The sequence below is a fragment of the Monodelphis domestica genome, chromosome X (genome assembly GCF_027887165.1).
Source record: "Monodelphis domestica isolate mMonDom1 chromosome X, mMonDom1.pri, whole genome shotgun sequence".
Taxonomy (NCBI): domain Eukaryota; kingdom Metazoa; phylum Chordata; class Mammalia; order Didelphimorphia; family Didelphidae; genus Monodelphis; species Monodelphis domestica.
The window spans coordinates 33991361-34009753 of NC_077235.1; the positions used below are offsets into that span (position 1 = coordinate 33991361).

The 18393-nt window shown below is 46.9% G+C and overlaps 1 protein-coding gene across 2 annotated transcripts in view; it reads right to left on the reverse strand.

The window, feature by feature from the left end:
- PASD1 (PAS domain containing repressor 1) overlaps window positions 1-14667 on the reverse strand; it is an 82538-nt gene extending 67871 nt beyond the window's left edge. For both annotated transcript variants that reach the window (XM_007507339.3, XM_056809480.1), the window contains exons 1-5: window positions 14513-14667; window positions 8531-8655; window positions 3453-3507; window positions 2584-2738; window positions 77-168 (exon numbers count right to left, since the gene is read on the reverse strand). In XM_007507339.3, coding sequence (XP_007507401.1) covers window positions 77-168; window positions 2584-2738; window positions 3453-3507; window positions 8531-8633 — 405 coding nt within the window. In that variant the 5' untranslated portion in view covers window positions 8634-8655; window positions 14513-14667. The remainder of the gene's footprint in view (window positions 1-76; window positions 169-2583; window positions 2739-3452; window positions 3508-8530; window positions 8656-14512) is intronic.
- Between the last annotated feature and the right edge of the window lie 3726 nt (window positions 14668-18393).

Genomic DNA, 18393 nt, shown 5'->3' on the forward strand with positions numbered 1-18393 from the left:
CAGTTCCTATCCCAACGCCAAGCTTTCATATACATCTTCCATGCCCAGTGCACACACATTTGAGAAGGTTTCTTACCTCAAACATCAACTGTGTAAATTCCTCATTGCTCAGAAATGATGGTTTCCAGGCCCCTCTGGCTCCAGCCGCTTGGGCCTGGTTCTCCTTTTCTGAAAGGGAGCAAGAAGAGAGAGAGAGAGAGAGAGAGAGAGAGAGAGAGAGAGAGAGAGAGAGAGAGAGAGAGAGAGAGAGCAGAGATTGAAATGACTATCGGGAATATCTCGCTTTTTTCCACTTACAGTTCATTTTGGAGCAGAGCCTCCTCTGAAATCATGCTGAGGTTTTCCTGGTGGCTAACTGCTTATCATTTCAACCCATCCTGTGCCTGGCTTTGGCCCAAGGGAGCATTTCGCTCTGTTATCACTCTTGTGGAACATTAAAGTTCCCTCTCGGCTGCCACTAGAAGTCGGGTTCTTGGCTTCTTGAAGGCTGTGCCGACTCGAGAGCCCAAGCTTGGACAGTTCATACCAAGAATCTACCCACAAGCTCATGCTCCATTTTGGCTACAGAATCCTGGGCTCCAGAGGACAGCAGGAGAAGGGGTCCCCACACCAACTACATCATTCGTTGTGGCAGTACGGTGTGAGCAAGAAGGCCGCTGTAGATCCTCCCCCTCTGATAGACCGCCTGACCCTCCATAAGATCACCTAGTGAACAGACTGGGAGCTAGATGTCTCTTAGTACCAGGTAGTAGTAACTGCCTTTAAAGAAGAATAGTTCCAGGTGCAAAAAGGTTATAGCAGTGTAGACTAGTGAACCAACCTCAAAGACAACAAACGGGGTTTGAGTTCAAGTCTGGTCTCTCACACATACTATTTATTTGACCTGGGACAAAAGGCTTAACCTTCTGGGTTCCCGAGTCCTCTTTAAGACTGAAATTTCAGAAAGGTGCCAATTTGTACGGGTAAAGGGAGTTTTCTCACTGGGACGCCCTCCCCTAATGAACCTGGGGCCAGATTAAAAACAACAATAGAAAAAGCTTTGTAGCAAGTTGAACAGAAAACAAATTGGAACTGATTACATTGAAAGGTTCTGGACATATTAAAAAAAGATCCCTCTGTGGATAGCTGTATTTTAAGGGTTAAAGGGTAGCCCCTAGATGGATAAAGATGGCATCATAGAATTAAGGGATCTCTGAGATCATTTGGTCCAACCCCCTCGTTTTAGAGATGAAGAAACTAAGGTCCAAGAATCAGTGACTTGCCCAAGATCACACAAATAATAAATGTAGCAGAGTCAGGGGTCAAGTCCAGGTCCTCTGACACTCTCCACCATGTTGAAAGAAAGGGTGCTTAGACCATACTGCATTCCATCTGGCCCAAAGAGGCCATTTTCTAAAGTGAGCACAGAAGAGCTCCAAAAACCCAGAATGTATACTGATGGTTTCCTTGTCCCCCAAATCCTGTATGTAGGCACAAGAAGGAGGTGAAATAGGAGGCTGAGCCCTTGTCTCTGGTGGCCCCACTAGTGTTGCTCCATGTACAAACTTCAAAGACTGCAGGCTACCCTTCTCTCATCCTCGACCACTTCCCTGATCCTGAGGGATAGCTCCCATGTTGCCATTGGCCAACTTCAATATCGTCTTTAAACTTCCACCTCCCTACTCCCTTTGCTCCACAAGGTCAGAAAACCGGCAGGCAAAATGGCAGCCCAATGGCCACGATCTATCTATCTGTCTAAAAAAGCAATCTAGATAAATGGGGAAACCAGTAACAAGCTGGAGCTCTATGTGGTCTTGGGCTTGTTACCTGGGAAAAGTCTGTCCTGCATGAATTGTTGATTTCATAATGTTCTGGGAGGTTGAGAACTGAAAAGGTTTCTAGGAACCATTTGGTTCCACCATCTCATTTTAGAGAATAGGAAACTGAGGCTCACAGGAGTGAAGCAATTTGTTAAAGGTCACAGGGTGAGTCAGGGACAGAAACAGGACTAGAACCCAGGTCTCCCAACCAATCTCAATTTTTTTTCACTTAAATTTTCATTTCTTTGGCTTTAGAAGCAAAGAATAATGTATTCCCCCCACACCCAACAACACTTGTTAAATGTCTCCCTGGAAAAAGATTCGGTGACCTTTTCAGTGTTCAATTCTGCTTACCTCTAAATGTACCACTAAATTAATAGTTCCCCATGCTGCCCTTTTAACAAAGGATTAAAATCCCCAAATCGCTGGTAGTCTAACCTAATTATTCCATTACTACCTCTTAGATAAATACAAGTGGAAGGTTGTGGCAGCAGCAGAGATGAGATTTTGCCCAGTTATGCTTCTAATTATTTCCACTTTATTTTTCTTCTTTTGCATTGATTACAATGACATTTAAGCACCTGTCACAAACAAACTCCTGGGACGGAGAAGAATCCTGCATTCAAAGAGCTGGGCAAGGCCATTAGAGGCCTCCCTGGCCTGCTTCCACCCCCGGAGTATGCTCCTGGGAGAATGACCCACACAGCTCTGCTGCCGTGAATCAATGTTCATATTGAAAATGAGAAACCACAGGGCTGGGAGCAGGCCCCCCAAACTGGCGTACCTTTCTGCTTGTGTAAAAAGTCAATGGTCTTCTGTAATATGGTGGCCTTATCCATCTTAATGGGCTCGCCCTGCCCCTGCAGCATGCTGCAAAGTTCTCTAATGAGAACGTTGAACTGATCTCGTCTTTTCTTTTCCGACTTGTTCCGGGAGGCCCTGGTTAAAGAAAATTTGAAGGTGTTAACGGCAAATGCACAGCTAGAGATTCAGCAAGAAATCACTAGCCCGGGAGGAGAGAGACGGGAAAGGGGCTGCCTCACTTCCAGGGGGTCAACCATTGGGTCCCAGCCATTCATTCTCTGCAATATCGTAGTTGGCATTGTAAATTTCCTGGAATACATTTCCAGGTCCCTAGCCACCTGAGATCATATCATGACCCACTCCATCACTACATCCTGGAATGTTTTTTTAAATCCCTTACCTTCTGTAGCATCGACTCCAAGTTCAGTGAGGGCAAGGCAATTGGGGTTAAGTGACTTGCCCAGGGTCACACAATTCCAAAGTATCAGAGACCAGATCTGGACCCAAGGCCTTTGGACTCCAGGCATGGCACTCACTCTTCCACTGAGCTAACTAGCTGCCCCACCCTCATCAGAAGGATTAAAAAAGAGGCTGGTTCAAAGCCAATAGTAAAGGAATTCAGAAAGAAAGCTAAACTCTAAGTGCATGCCCACATGTGCGACACACACACATACACACACACACACACACGTCTAAGGACAATGTATTTGTTAATTTACAATCTTGAATTTGTCTGAGCTCTTGGGATTGGTTGAACGGATCTCAAGGCCCAAGCACTCAACAGAATGCGGAGATCTCAAGTGAAAAGGACACGGGAGCTCATTTTAGAATTGAATAATGCTTTCATACCTTTTCAGCCTGTCCTTCTCTACTTCATCCGTAACCTCCTTTGAGCTACCGGGTTCTGAAATCAAAACAGAGCAATATTGTACTGGGTTTTCCCCTTTTTATGTTCTTGGTAGTGACAGAGGAAAGTGATATGACTAATCATAGCCTTTACTTACAAAGCATTTTTTCCGCAAGGAATTCTAAGTGCTTTTTAGAGTGTGATGACACCAAATTCCATTAAAGCACTAATGTGGCGTGTAGATGGGCAACTAATCTTAGGTGCTTTGTTGTGAGAGCATCACTCAATAACTAGAATAATCCCTTACAAATGTATGTAGTTTTCAAGGCTTTTAAAAGGCCATTTGGTGCAGGTATACAACTTTCCTTAACTTGGGAAATAAACTCATTGCAGCCTGGGCTCAGAGTGAGTTTCACAATCCCGCTGCTTCCAATAGGAGCTAAGTAAGCAGAGAGAGTTGGGGAATGGCTGGTGTATTTGAAGCAACTGACTCTCCACAAAAAAGAAGGTGAGCAAGGCAGCGAAGATGAGAAGGGAACGAATAGATGCAAATGTATTTATTTTTTATTTTTTTAAACCTTTACCTTCCATCTTGGAATTAATACTGGGTATTGGTTCCAAGGCAGAAGAACGGTATGGGCTGGGCAATGGGGGTTAAATGACTTGCCCAGGATCACACAGAGAGGAAGTGATGGAGGTCACATTTGAACCCAAGGCCTCCCACCTCTAGACTGGCTCTCAATCTACTGAGCCACTCAACTGTCCCCTTAAGCCCAAAATGATTATTAATTTTGCATTGCTTTTTTTTCATTTCATTTTTATTTTTTTAAACCCTCACCTTCCATCTTAGAATCAATATTGGTATTGGCTCCAAGGCAGAAGAATGGTATGGGCTGGGCAATGGGGCAAAGTGACTTGCCCAGGGTCATACAGCTGGGAAGTGTCTGAAACCAGATTTTAACCTAGGACCTCCCATCTCTAGGCCTGGCTCTCCATCCACTGAGCTACCCAGCTGCCCCCTCTTTCCTTTTTAAAAAAATATTCTTATCTTCCTTCTTAGAATAAATATTGTATATTAGTTCCAAGGCAGAAAAGTGGTCAGGGCTAGGCAATGGGGGTTAAATGACTTGCCCAGGGTTACACAGCTGAGAAGAGTCTGAGGCCAGATTTGAACCTAGGACCTCCCCTCTCTAGGCCTGGATCTCAATCCACTGAGCCACCTATCTGCCCCCAATAGAGGCAAATTTAGACAAATAAGAGCCATTCCTTAATTGAAAAATAGATAATAAAAATGAAAAAAGAATAAACAGGCAATTTCAAAGAATGCAATTCAGGAAGCCATTGGCAGTCATGAAAAAGGTTCCAAAATCATCAATAATTAGAGAAATGTAAATGAAAGAATCTCTGAGGTTCTCCCTGACAGCCATTAGCCTGGCAAAGCTGATACAAAAATGAAAATGAAAACCAATGGAGGGGCTGAAGGAGAATGGATGCAGTGGTATACTGTTAGCGAAGCTGGGAATTAGTCCGGCCATTCAGGAAAGCGACAGGGAACGAGGCCCCCCAAGTCACTTATTGTAGCCCAGCAGTGCCATTCGATATCAAAGTATGAGGAAAGGGACCCGGATCTAAGCAAATGTTTATAGCAGCCCTTTTTGCGATGGCAACAAATTGGAAACAAGGGGTGGCCCTTGGAGAGCAGTTGTACAATGATGACATATGATAGATGTGATGGAGTCCTATTATGCTGTGTAAGCAATGACGGGGATGGTTTCAGGGAAACCCAAGAACTGACGTAAAGCACACCGAGCAAACCCAGGAGAACACTTTATACGGCAACAGTGTTATGAAGACAAATCATTCTGCAAGACTTAAGGCTGTGGATCAATGCAGTAATGAACCACAATTCCAGAGGACCAGCAACCCAACAGGTCACCCACTTTCTGACGGAGACGTGGGCACTCACTCGGGCTACATCCCGAGATACTTTCTGGACTCGGGCAATGGGGGAGTTTGTTTTGCTCCACTATATGTACTTTGTTACAAGGGTTTCATTTTTATTTTTCTTTTCTGGGGGGGGGGGCAGGGGAGGTGGTAGTGGGAAGGAAAAAATCAGTGCCTGTTAATTGACCAAAATGTTAATAAAAAAATTAATGAGCTCAACTGTGTGGATGCTTTTAGGGTATCTGAAGGAACCGGAAAGAAACAAAGGTTCTTCTTCCAGTTGGCTTCTGGCCTACTTTCTTTGGAACCCTCCTAACATCCACCAGAGCCTAAAGGCCAAAAGAAATGCCAAGAACAGGTCAGGGCGATTCTCTCTGTGAGGAGAGGCGGCTAGAGACGAGGCAAATTCTCCCTCATCCGAGCCGCCTGCACTCGTCTCAGCCCTCCATATAAACACGAGAGCTCCTCGTGGGTAAGGATGATACCTGATTGTAAACTCCTTCAGAGCAGAGACTGGCTTTTGTCCCTTTCTGTGCTGATCACAGTGCCTGGCACAAGGCAGGCATTTATACATGTTGAATGAAAAAGTGGAAGGCCTACCCCATACGGAGTCTCAACACACGTCTGAAGTGAAAAAACCCATTTTCACAACGAAAAAGGTTGCCAATGCTGGGCGTGGAGATTGACCTTCCTTAGGGAAGCCCTCTTGGGGGGGGGGGGGAGATTTCAGCTGAATCCAAAATAATGTAACCAATCTGAAACTTTACATATAAAGAGACATGTGAAATGAGGGACTGACTGAATGGTTGAATCGAGATTCGAACCCAGTTCTCCCAATTCCACTATGCCATGATTATGATTCTAGAAGAAAATGGGGAGAAATGTAGCTGCCAACACTGAAGGTGAGGTAGCAAGCAGTAGCTCCCTTTGAAGGGCCACCTCCTCTTCAGCACAGGTCTCACCGAATGGAAGTGCTGAGCTCTCGGACCCCAGGGAGATGCTAGAAGAGCTATGGCTCCTACCCTCGAGGCTGCTGGGGCATCCCCCTGTTCTCCAGTTCTGGTCTCACCCTTGGGATGATGGGAAGCCATCTGCTGGCTTTGGAAAATCCCAGCGCTGCCAACATAAGTAAAGGAACACTCCCGGAAGGAGGCTTTGGGCTTGGTGCCCACTGGGGGGATAGGAACCATTAGACTGACCTTTTCCAGCAGGCTGAATGAGAACACAAGGCTTGCTGCTGCTGTGAAGGCCTGGGACACCAAGGTGGGTGGGTGGGGTAGCCAAAGCCATTTGGCCACGGCTCAGCCACAGGCAGAGCAGACCTGTTTGCTCCCCGGCAAGCCCCATGCTTCCTGCCTAGAGTGCCTCCTTCCAACTTAATGCCTGACACATTTGCAAATGTCAAACTGAAAAGATGAGTTTTCAATTATGCTAGAAAAAATTCAAAACAGAACCCACAACAAGATTTACATGAGAAAGGTAGGCTTGGCTGGAGCAGGCCAGCCAGCCCGCTCCATGGGGAGAAGGCAGCGCAGCCCAAGAACTCTGAATGAGCACCCAGAGGTGAAAAGCTTTCATGTGCTGCCTGCAAAACTTCCCTGACCTTTAATACCCACAGTAATTGGAGACAGCCACTGGCCATTTACGCCACTCTCGCAAGCAACTTGCTCCAGCCTGCGCCTCCACAGTTCTTTCTGTACTTCACACGAATGTTTCTGGAAGGAATTTCCCATGGAGAACCTGCTTTCTGCTTTTGAAAAGTTGCCTTTCCTTTTATAAGCTATCATCCTCATTATTCTCAGCATTGCATTGCTGCTGCTGCTGCTGCTGCTGCTGCTGCTGCCACTTCAAGGGCCCCTCGCCTTCAGGGTGGCAGAGTTTATGGGGGGGGAGAGGCAGAATGAGAGAGAGAGAGAGAGAGAGAGAGAGAGAGAGAGAGAGAGAGAGAGAGAGAGAGAGAGAGAAGAGAGAGAGAGGAGACAGAGAGAGAGACAGAGAGAGAGAGACAGAGAGAGAGAGACAGAGAGAGAGACAGAGAGAAAGACAGAGAGAGAGACAGAGAGAGAAAGACAGAGAGAGAGAGAGAGAGAGAGAGAGAGAGAGAGAGAGAGAGAGGGAGGGAGAGACAGACAGACAGAGACAGAGAGAGACAGACAGAGACAGAGAAAGACAGAGAGACAGAAAGAGAGACAGAGTGAGAGAGAAAGAGGAAGAGAGGGAGAGAGACAGAGAGAGAGAAAGGGAGAGATGGAGAGACAGAGACAGACAGACAGACAGACAGACAGACTGAGACACAGAGACAGATGGACAGACAGACAGAGAGACAGAGACAAAGAAATAGAGACAGAGACAGAGAAAGAGAGGGACAGAGAGACAGAGACAGAGACAGAGAGAGACACACAAAGACAGAGAGAGAGAGGAACAGAGAGACAGAGACAGAAATAAACAGAGGGAGACACACAGAGAGAGAAACAAACAGAGGCGGAAACAGAGAGTCAGAGAGACAGAAAGAGAGGAGACAGAGACAGACAGAGACAGAGATAGAAACAGAGAGACAGACAGAGAGAGACAGAGATAGAGAGAGACACACAGAGACACAGAGAGAGAGAGGAACAGAGAGACAGAGACAGAAATAAACAGAGGGAGACACACAGAGAGAGAAACAAACAGAGGTGGAAACAGAGAGTCAGAGAGACAGAAAGAGACAGAGAGCGGGAGAAACAGAGAAACAGAGAGGCACACAGAGACAGAAACAGTCAGTCAGAGAGACAGAAAGAGAGGAGACAGAGACAGACAGAGACAAAGATAGAAACAGAGAGAAGAGACAGAAACAGAGAGACAGACAGAGAAACAGAGAGAGAGAGTCAGAGAAAGGCAGAGAGAGACAGACAGACAGAAACAGAGAAACAAAGAGAGAGAGACAGAGACAGAAAGAGGAAAGGGAGAAATCGAGAGGAGAGAAAGAGAGAAAAAGAAAGGGAAAAGGAAAGGGGGGAGGGAAGGAGGAAATGAGGGAGGGGGGACTGGCCGGGGGTGGGAGCCAACCAGAGAGGACAAGAAAGACAGAGGCACTAATGAGAGCCTGAGTCAGATGGAGACAAAGGCAGAAACTGCCCACCGTCCCTGGAAAGCCTACCTGGGGCCTTGGCCTCCTTGGACGTGGACTGGACTGGCTCGGCGGTAGTGTCCATTCCAGCCTGCTCCTGATTCAGACTTTCTTCGGGGTTAGTCTGTGACATGTTTGGTGCTCCTCTCTCACACCTATTAAGAAAACAGAGAGTTAGATAAAAGGCAATAGCATTAGGTGTACCTAGGATAGTGTTATTATTGTATGTGCTCAATAAATAACTATCAAGTCACTGGACAATACACAGATACAAACACACCATTTTAATGAAGCCGGCATATAATAATAATAGTAACCGTAGTAGTATCTAGCATTTCTTTGGCACCTACTATGTGCCAGATGCTGTACTAAGCATTTTACAAATATTATAAACCAGGAAGTAGCTGCTATTATTGTTCCCATTTTATAGATGAGGAAACTGAGAAGGCAAAAAAGGGTTAAGTGACTTCTCCAGGATCTCATAGCTAGTAAGTGCACAAGGCTGGATTTGAATCCAGATCTTCTGGAGCCCAGGCCCAGAGCTCTGAACCACTGAGCCACCTGGCTGTTCCATATTCCATCTTTGAAAATCAAAGGTCCATGTCACTGCTCACGTGCTCATTTGGCCTCCTGGTTACTCCACCTCCCAGCTCTGGGCATTCTCTCTGGCTATCCCCCATTCCTGGAACATCCTCCCTTCTCAGCTCCCACCACTGACCTCCCAGGCTTCCTTTAAGTCACAGATAAAATCCCACCTTGTGCAGGAAGCCGTCCCCCTGTTAATTATTTCTCATCCATCCTGTAGAGAGCTGCCTTCACCTATATCTGTTTGCATTTTGTCTCCCCCATAAGATTTGAAGTGCCTTGAGGAACTTTTGCTTCTTTTTCTATCTCCACTGGTCAGCCCAATGCCTGGCCACAGAGTGGGCACTCCATAGGGGCTCACTGACTGACACGGGCTTCTGAATATTTCCCAAACAAAATGGTCACATTATGGCCCCACAAGCACGGAATAAGCAGCTCAGAGCTCGGGCAGCCCTTAGAGGTATTTTAGTCTAAATGTCTTCGTTTCCTGATGAAGACACTGAGGCCCCAAAAGTTCAAGTGACTACTCCAGGGTCATATTGCTAGTGGCAGAGCCACTCACTTAGATGCTCAAAGTATTTCTACATCTAAAAGGTTTTACTTGACCCAGCAAAACTGACTATTATCCTTGTAGGGGAAAGTGTGGACATTTAATGAAATAGAAGACTTCCAAGCATTTGTAAAGAGAGGAGCAGACCTGCACAGAAAATCTGATGCCCAAGCACAGAACCCAAGAGAATTATCAAAAGGTAATTAAGAGGGGAAAAAGAAAAACAAAACAAAGCAACAACCAAAAAACCCTTTTTTAAAGTGACCCAATACGTTAAAACGATACATATCCCTATAAGGAAAGAGGTCATTGGTAACTCTTAAAAACTGTTAGAAGAGGGAACAGTGACAAACTGTAGAGGATGAAAGGACAAGACATAAATAGGTATACAGATATATGTATGCATAAATACATATACATGGGTGTATATAAATACATATATGTATATATATATATATACACACACAACTAGAGCTAAAAAAGTGGTTAATACTAAAAGGTTTTACTTGAGCAAAGCACAAATCTTTCATTTTGGACAGGGTTTTTTTTTAACCCTGACCTTCCATCTTAGAATTGATATTGTGTATTGATTCCAAGGCAGAATAGTGGTCAAGGCTGGTCAATGGGGATTAAGTGACTTGCCCAGGGTCACACAGCTGGGAAGTATCTGAGACCATTTGAACCCAGGACCTCCCATCTCTGGGCCTGCCTCTCCATCTACTGAGCAACCAAGCTGCCCCTTCTACCAGGAATTCTTTTTTTTTAAACCCGTACCTTCCATTTTAGAATCAATATTGTGTATCAGTTCTAAGGCAGAAGAGCAGTAAGGGCTAAGGTCAAGTGACTTGCCCAGGGTCACACAGCTGGGAAGTGTCTGAGGTCAGATTTGAACCTAGGACCTCCCGTCTCTAGACCTGGATCTCAATCAACTGAGCCACCCAGCTGCCCCCCCAACCCCCCCCCCGACAGAGGTTCTTGATTTGTCACAGGCCTCTTTTCCCAATAATATTTTAAATGCATAAAATAAAAATAAGAACACAAAGAGAAACCGATTACACTGAAATACAGTGTAAAATGCAAATAATTTTATTCTATTTTCTTTTTTTGTCTTTCATCTCATTTCCTTCTTTTTTAATTTAAATTAATTTATTTAGTCCATTTAGAACATTATTCCTCGGTTACAAGAATCATATTATTTCCCTCCCTCCCCTCTCCCCCCACCCTTCCCGTAGCTGACTCACAATTCCTTATTCTATTTTCTTTATAGAACTAGTGGCAGTTTTGTTGTGTTTTTTAATACAGACATCCATTAAAAAATCCAAGCCAGACAAACCCAGGTTCATGGACCCATAGAGGGGCTTTCCCAGCCCCTTCTTCTGATGCGATGCTTTGGAGAATTTAGGGGAGACCAGACTCCACTAGATTAGAAGCAAATCCCATGTAAGAGCCTTATCTCATACCTGAAAGCACCCTAGCCAGCTCTTCCCATACTAAACGCTTTTTGTCCCACTGGGAAAGGGGTTCCCAAGGCTCCCTCCAGCCGCCCTCTACTTGCTAAACTCTTCCAAGGGAAAAAAAAATCAGATAGAAAAACTGCCCAGAGAAAAAGCACTGAAAACCCCAAAGAGGTTGTGGACCGACCCGATCACATATTCCTAAGAGCTCAGCACTGCTAAGTGCAAACTAATACTTAATTAGAGCTGCACAATTTTAGACACAACAATGAGAGAAAAATCCCTGGCTCTGACGACATGCTATTATTATTATTTTTTAAACCCTTACCACCTTCCATCTTGGAGTCAATATTGTGTCTTGGCTCCAAGGCAGAAGAGTGGTCAGGGCTAGGCAATGGGGGTCAAGTGACTTGCCCAGGGTCACCCAGCTGGGAAGTGGCTGAGGTCAGATTTGAACCCAGCATCTCCCATCTCTAGGTCTGACTCTCAGCCACCCAGCTGCCCCCATGCAGCATGATATTATTAAAAGGTAGTACAGGAATCCTCCAAACAAACCGCCTGACCCCATCTCTGTGCCTCTGATATCCCGTTGTGGTATGGGGGGTGATCTTGGGCACCAAGTCCAGGCTTGGTGATGGCCTCTATTATGAGCAACCAATAGGAACACCAGGAGACTGGCTAACTCGGTGTGATTGTTTGGGGCTGGGACAAGGCCTTGTGAAGCCTATGGCCCTGCACTACCTCCCTCAGAAGGCTGCTATAGGGGACGAGATCTGGAAAGTGGGAGCCCTTCCATATCACTGGGCGGAGCGCCCACATCCATAAAGTCATCCATCTTTTCAAACCCTTCCCTAGCAGGAGAAGGCCCAAAATCACTTGAAGGGGGCTCGTTTTGTTTTCTTTTTTGCCTTTTTGTTTTGGCCTTCGAATTTTCTGGGCCTTTTCCCCCTTCGTCAGTCAAGACCAAATATAGGGAGAACAAAAATTGGGCTAAGGGAATGGAAGATGAGATCATTTCATAATTAGCAACTGGATTTCTTTATTTCACATTGAATCACTCAGACATGGCTAAGTCGGTCAATTGTGAGGAGATGTATAATCAAAATGTAATTGAGATGAGGTGTATAATCAGAGAAGTCTACACTCTTAATCCCTCTCTTTCAAGACTGCCAGCACATAAGCCTAACAGAACAACCGACTCTGGAACCAGGCCTCAGGCTGAGCAAGACCTACTCTGGACACTTGCTGAGCAAATCCCTCCGACTTCAAATCCTCTTTTGCTACTCTATCCCGGTCTCCACCAGAGGCCCAAAGCAGTCCCACGATTCCACAGAAGATCTACCTCGTCTCATTTAATTCCCCAGACGATATTCTCAAAGGCTCCATGCTAAATTAACCTGATTCAAACAATAAACCTTTATTCAGGAAGTAAGCACCTACTATGTGCCATGCAGTGGGCTAAGCACCTTTATAAATATCCTCATCTCTCCTCACAACAACCATGGAAAGTAGGCCCCAATGTTGTACCCATTTTACAGATGAGGAAACTGGGACAAATAGCATTTCAGTGACTTGTCCAGGGTCAAGTCTCTGAAAGGCAAATTTGAACTTGGGTGTTCCTGACCCCAGGCCCAGGGTTCTATCCACTGTATCAGTAAATCCACTAGATTGTGTTCCAGGTCTCACTCGGTGAGGGGCCAAAGGCTGGCCCAGGAGCCGAATGCTGTACCATAACCAAGGACTATTTGTGGGCATAATATTATTCCCTGCAGCGAGGCGGTGCCGTGGATAGCATAGTGGGCCTCGAGTCAGGTACAGTGCCTGACCCATGTTGTTTATTATTATCATCATTATAATTATTATCTAGGAGGGGGGAAAGCAGAACGATTCCCGAAAGAACATCATGGCTATGGTTTGCCCCGGAGCTAACTTTACAGGAGTAGCAAATATTCTTGAATGACTATACTAGACAGACAGACTCTTTCTCCCTGTCATGCACATTCGAGAAAGAGAAAAGGAAGGAGCCATCCGGGGCTTCCTTTCCTTTCTCACAAATTCTACCACCACGACTGAGAACACTCCAGGCAAAACACACGAAACATCGCAAAAGAAACATATTAACGATCCACAAAAGCCAGGGGCTCTTTGGAATAGGCAGCTGGATGCTTTTTGAGCTTCCACACTCCGGAAGGGGAAGCCGAGCCAGTTTGGGGGTGCCCCGGCCTCTCTCGGAGGCATCTCCCCCTCCCTCATGGAGAAATAACCACAGGGGTCCTGGCCGGCAATGCCACTGAAGGAGGCTTGGGACCAGCTCATGGGATGATGGGAAGGGGAGCCGGAGATCAAGGCAGAACTGGGCCCATTTTATTGGGCTTCTCTTTTCCCTGCCAAGAGTGGTCTCTGGACTGGAAAGGACAGGCTGAAAATGGCTTCTGGGAGGCTGAGGCCCAAGATAAGGAGATAATAAGGAGCCCCAAGCTTCTAGAGATGAGTTCAGATAAGCAGACCTAGAGGAATGCCATCCCAGGGCACTGCTCAGAGGCCACCTGGATATGATTACTGAACACTGTCTGTAATCTGTGCAAAAACTTGGTAATGGAGGGGACAGGACAGGGCCAAGGAGAGAAGGGCCCGGCTCCCCAGTTGAAAAAAAACTGGGGGGGAGCAAAGAGGGGTGTTTGCAATCAGCACGCTATTGCTTGTGCATGATGCCAGGCCAAATGCCTACCATAAGGGGAAATTTAGGTTGAGACTGAATATAAACTTTATTGGTCGCCAGGGACAATCTAAAAATCACACCACAGTGGGGACCTTCAGGAGGCAACTTAATTCAAAAACCAGGCAAGGAAAAAAGAAGGAAACCCTCTCCCTTTGGTTAAGGCTGAGCAACAAGCGCCCTTCTTCGAGGCCATTTGGGGCCAACAAGGCTGGCCAGCCCTTTAGCCCTCTTTGCTACTGGCTTATCTTCCCATTTCTCTCCAGGGTCGAAGGCAGGCAAATGAGGAGAGCCTGAAACAAGCTCAGAAATCCTCCAGATTCCCCAAAGTCTGGAATGGCTCTGGAGGAAAAGGAGGGAAAAGGGCTGCTTTCCCAGGAGACCCTTCCCAATCACACACTTAGCCCCTTGGTCAGAAATGAATGGCAGTGCTGCTCAATTATCAGCGACCATTGCCAGGGTGCAAAACCCACACCATACTGTGGGGGGCTGGGGGGGCCGGGGAACCTCCCTCACTGCTCCCCCAAAATGCTGCAGAGGTAGCGGGGACGCCAGAGTCCCTTGCTAGAGAAAGGAATGGCCCAAGCATGAAGCTCTGAAAGAAATTTTCCTCCTCCTCCACTCTGGGGAGAGCAGGGGCTAGATTTCCCTCAGAGCAAACACCCCCAGTCTCCTCTCAGTCCTAGCCCCCAGAGGCCCCAGCATACCTGTGTCTCTGCTGTGGCACTCAAGGCTCTGTCTCTTCTGAATGCTGTCTCCAAGTGCAAGCCTGCAGCTCTCCGACTGTCTCTGAAGAGGGTCAGCAGCCCAAAGTTCTGAGAGAGCTCGGGGGAGGCTTTTTAAAGGCTCTCTGATCCTGGGGAGGGCTTCCCCCAAGCTATACCACCCTGGGCCTCCATCACATGGGCCTCCAAGAGTTACAAAACTGGAGGATGTGTGGGATGATACTGATACAATTTATCCAGTGTTCAGAACAACATTTCTCCAAGCTGGTTCTTGCAGTCCTTCTGCAAAGGGTAGAGGCAGCCCTAGCTGAGTGCCTGGATCCAAAGGGTACTCATTAATCGTTCAGGCCTGGGGGTTTCGGCTGCTCCCTGTTGCCTCTAGTAATGCCTGGGAGAAAGGGAGAGCCCTGCCCGCTTCTCAGACTGGCAGCGTCCAGAAAGCTGGCAAGCAGAGCAAACACACTGGCTAGAGCTGCACACCAAGGGTCCAAAAGGGGGGCCACAGACTAGCAGGCTGGGCTTGCAGAATACTGATACATTGAAGTTGGCCTTGGAAAAAATCCACTTTGCAAGGAGGAGGCGTGCACAGTTTGGGCCCACCGGCTTCCCTGCTAGAATGGGAGCTCCCCAAGGCATGAAATTGGGGGGTTCCCCCTCTTTCTACAGCCATCTCCTAGCCCAGGGCCCTGCAGCACACACAAAATGCTCCAGAAGGCTGCTTTCCTGCCTAACATGCTACCACTGGTGCCAGCCAGCCTCACTCAGCTCACATAGCCGATCGATCAATCAGCAAATCTGGGCCTTTTGTCCATCCTGACATTCCTCGCAGATGCCCCCTTCTCCCCACATGCACAGCCACCACCCTGGCCCAGGCTTTGGTCACCTCTCACCTGGACTATTACAACAATAGCCCTCATCATCTGTCTAAGTACTGATCTCAGGACAGAAGAGGGCAAGGCTAGGCAGAGTTAAGTGACTTGCCCAGGGTCACACTGCTAGGAAGCCTCTGAGGACAAATTCAAACTGGGGTCCTCTTGACTCCGGCCATGACTTTCTGTTTACTGAGCCAACTAGCTTCCCCACCCCCACAGGAGCAGTACAGTTTCTTAAGAAAATCTCCTTTCTGGGGGCACCTAGGTGGCTCCGTGGACTGTGAGCCGGGCCAGATGGGGGACCTTCACGAGAAAATGATGGGAATTCAGACCTTGATTAAAAAGAGAAATGTGGGGAAAAGATCCAGTTCAAACCCAATGGATTTCTGAGGCCCTAGCAACATAAATATGAATTCCCAATTATTTCTGAACTCACTGTCAAAGCTAGAGAGAAGGGGCAGCTGGGTAGCTCAGTGGATTGAGATCCAGGCCCAGAGATGGGAGGTCCTGGGTTCCAATCTGGCCTCAGACACTTCCCAGCTGTGTGACCCTGGGCAAGTCACTTAACCCCCATTGCCTAGCCCTTACTGTTCTTCTGCCTTAGAACCAATACACAGAATTGAGTCTAAGAGGGAAAATGAGGGTTTATTTAAAAAAAGCTAGAGAGAATCTTAGCTGTGTGCACCTTAACATTTCAAAGAAGGCCCTAGAACAGGGCAGCTGGGTGGCTCAGTGGATGGAGAGCCAAGCCTAGAGAGATGGGAAATCCCAGGTACAAATCTGGCCCCTGGACAAGTCACTTGACCCCCATTGCCTAGCCCTGACCACGCTTCTGCCTTGGAACCAATACACAGTATTGATTCTAAGAGGGAAAGTGAGGGTTTATTTTTTAAAAAAGCTAGAGAGAATTTTACCTTGTGTGTACCTTAACATTTCAAAGAAGGCCACAGCAGGGGGCAGCTGGGTAGCTCAGTGGATTGAGATCCAGGCCTAAAGATGGGAGGTCCTGGGTTCCAATCTGGCCTCAGGCACTTCCTAGCTGTGTGACCCTGGGCAAGTCACTTGAGCCCCCTTTGCCCAGCCCTTACCACTCTTCTGCCTTGGAGCCAATACATAGTAGTGAGTCTAATATAGAAGGGGAGTGTTTTTTTTTTTTAAAAAAGAAGACCTCAGAAAATTCCCAGGGATAAGGGTGGGCAGGGAATTCTCTGCACAAAACCTTTGTGCCCATATGCCAACTACATGAAGACCCTGAGAAAGAAGGACAGAGGGTGCCCAGCTCACAGCGACAAAAGCCTTTGGAAGATAAGGTGGATCTCAGTTTGCACCTCCATTAGCTAGAAGGAGAAATTGGATTTTGCCTAAAAAGGAGATGGCCATGGAAAGACTGAACTAGCTGAAAGATGGCTTTAACAATAAACAGACTCAGTAATCACAGCCATAGCACAGTAAGGGAAGGTGGCGAAGGAAAGCTAGCAAATATCAGTATGCAGAGCTGCTGGGAAATGGCCAAGAGGTCTTGTATAGACAATAGCCAGATAAATATTTAGCAGGGCAGTCAGTGTTTTCTTGCCCAAACTGGTTTCCTTCAACAAATGGGTCAAAATAAATTGTTCCGTTAATTCGGAATATGGTGCAGAATCGAAGGAAGATTTCTTGGGGGGCCCGAAAATCCCCAGGGCTGGCATCTGACTGCCTGAGAAGCCAGAGCTGGGTGGTGGGAGGCTGGGTTGAAATATAACAAAGTTATGAATAACCCTGGGAATGCCAGCTTCCATAGCTGGCTTGCTACATTCTGCACCAAACTGATTTCAAAAGGACACAGATATAGAAACAGAAAAAGGACAAACAAGTTTTAGGATAAAATGGGTGACTTCAAGCTGTTTTCCAGGAAGGGAGTTCAGCTGAAATGTGGGAGTCTCTGAAGGGGCAACAATTCTGTTTACTGATGTGATATTCCCAGAGATATCGTGAGAGAAATTGGAAAAAAAACCAACTGGAAAGGACCGTACAGTCTGCACCCCGAGGGAAGGGAGTGAGGTATAATGGTGCCCCATATGGAGAGATCTATTCAGCTGCCCAAAGGACGGGTATGGGCAACCCAACTTTGTGCCTAACAAAATGCCTGAAACTAAGTGAACTAGCCACCTTAGCCGAGCTCTGGGGCTTTCTGGAAGGAGGGGGAGAACAAGGCAAAGCCCAGAGGAGATACAAAATGTGGGAAGGGGCAGCAGGTGCACATAAAAAATGCAATTCTAGGGCTATTTCAGGCCCCCAAAAATAACTTAGTTCAAATTTGAGGCAGAATTCAGAAACAATGAATCACAGAGCCATAAAAATGGGGGGTGGGGAGTGATGAGAGGGGCTGCCACATGCAGGAGAAAGAAAAAACACGGAATTTAGACTCACAGGGTCTGGGTTTGAACAAGGATCCTCAGAGAAAGCCACTGAGTTTTCTTTCAACTGTGACCCCAGTGGCCTGGGAAGGTCACAAGCAGGAAGTCTTACCTTTGTGCCATAGAGTCACGGACCAATCAGTCCAATGAAGCCTGGGCGCCCCTTCTCAGAATCAAGGTTTTAAGTGTAGACAATAAAATCTATGTGATTACAAAGGAAACCAGTTCTAGCTGAAATGCTTACCCAAATAGTCAGAGACAAGGTTCACAGAGTCCAAGGGAAGAGCTCCTAGGCGGGGGGAAGGAAGCGAACCCCCTTTGAGTGCCTGGCTTCTTTCCTCCTCTGTGAGGACCTCAAAGCCAAGGTGGCTCTGTATGGGAAGGTCCCTGGGGATGGAGGGGCTCAGCACAGAAGAAAAATTTCAGGAGTGGCTATGGCTTCCCATATGCATCTCTTCTGGTTTTTTCTGCTGGGTGCACTAAATTTGGCCAGTGCCCTAGGCCTCGTCAGCTTGGAACTTGTAAGGGAGTTGCGAATGCCTAGACAAGAGCGAGAAATGAAGGCGATTCTGAGGTTGCTCCTGGTTGGTCTGAG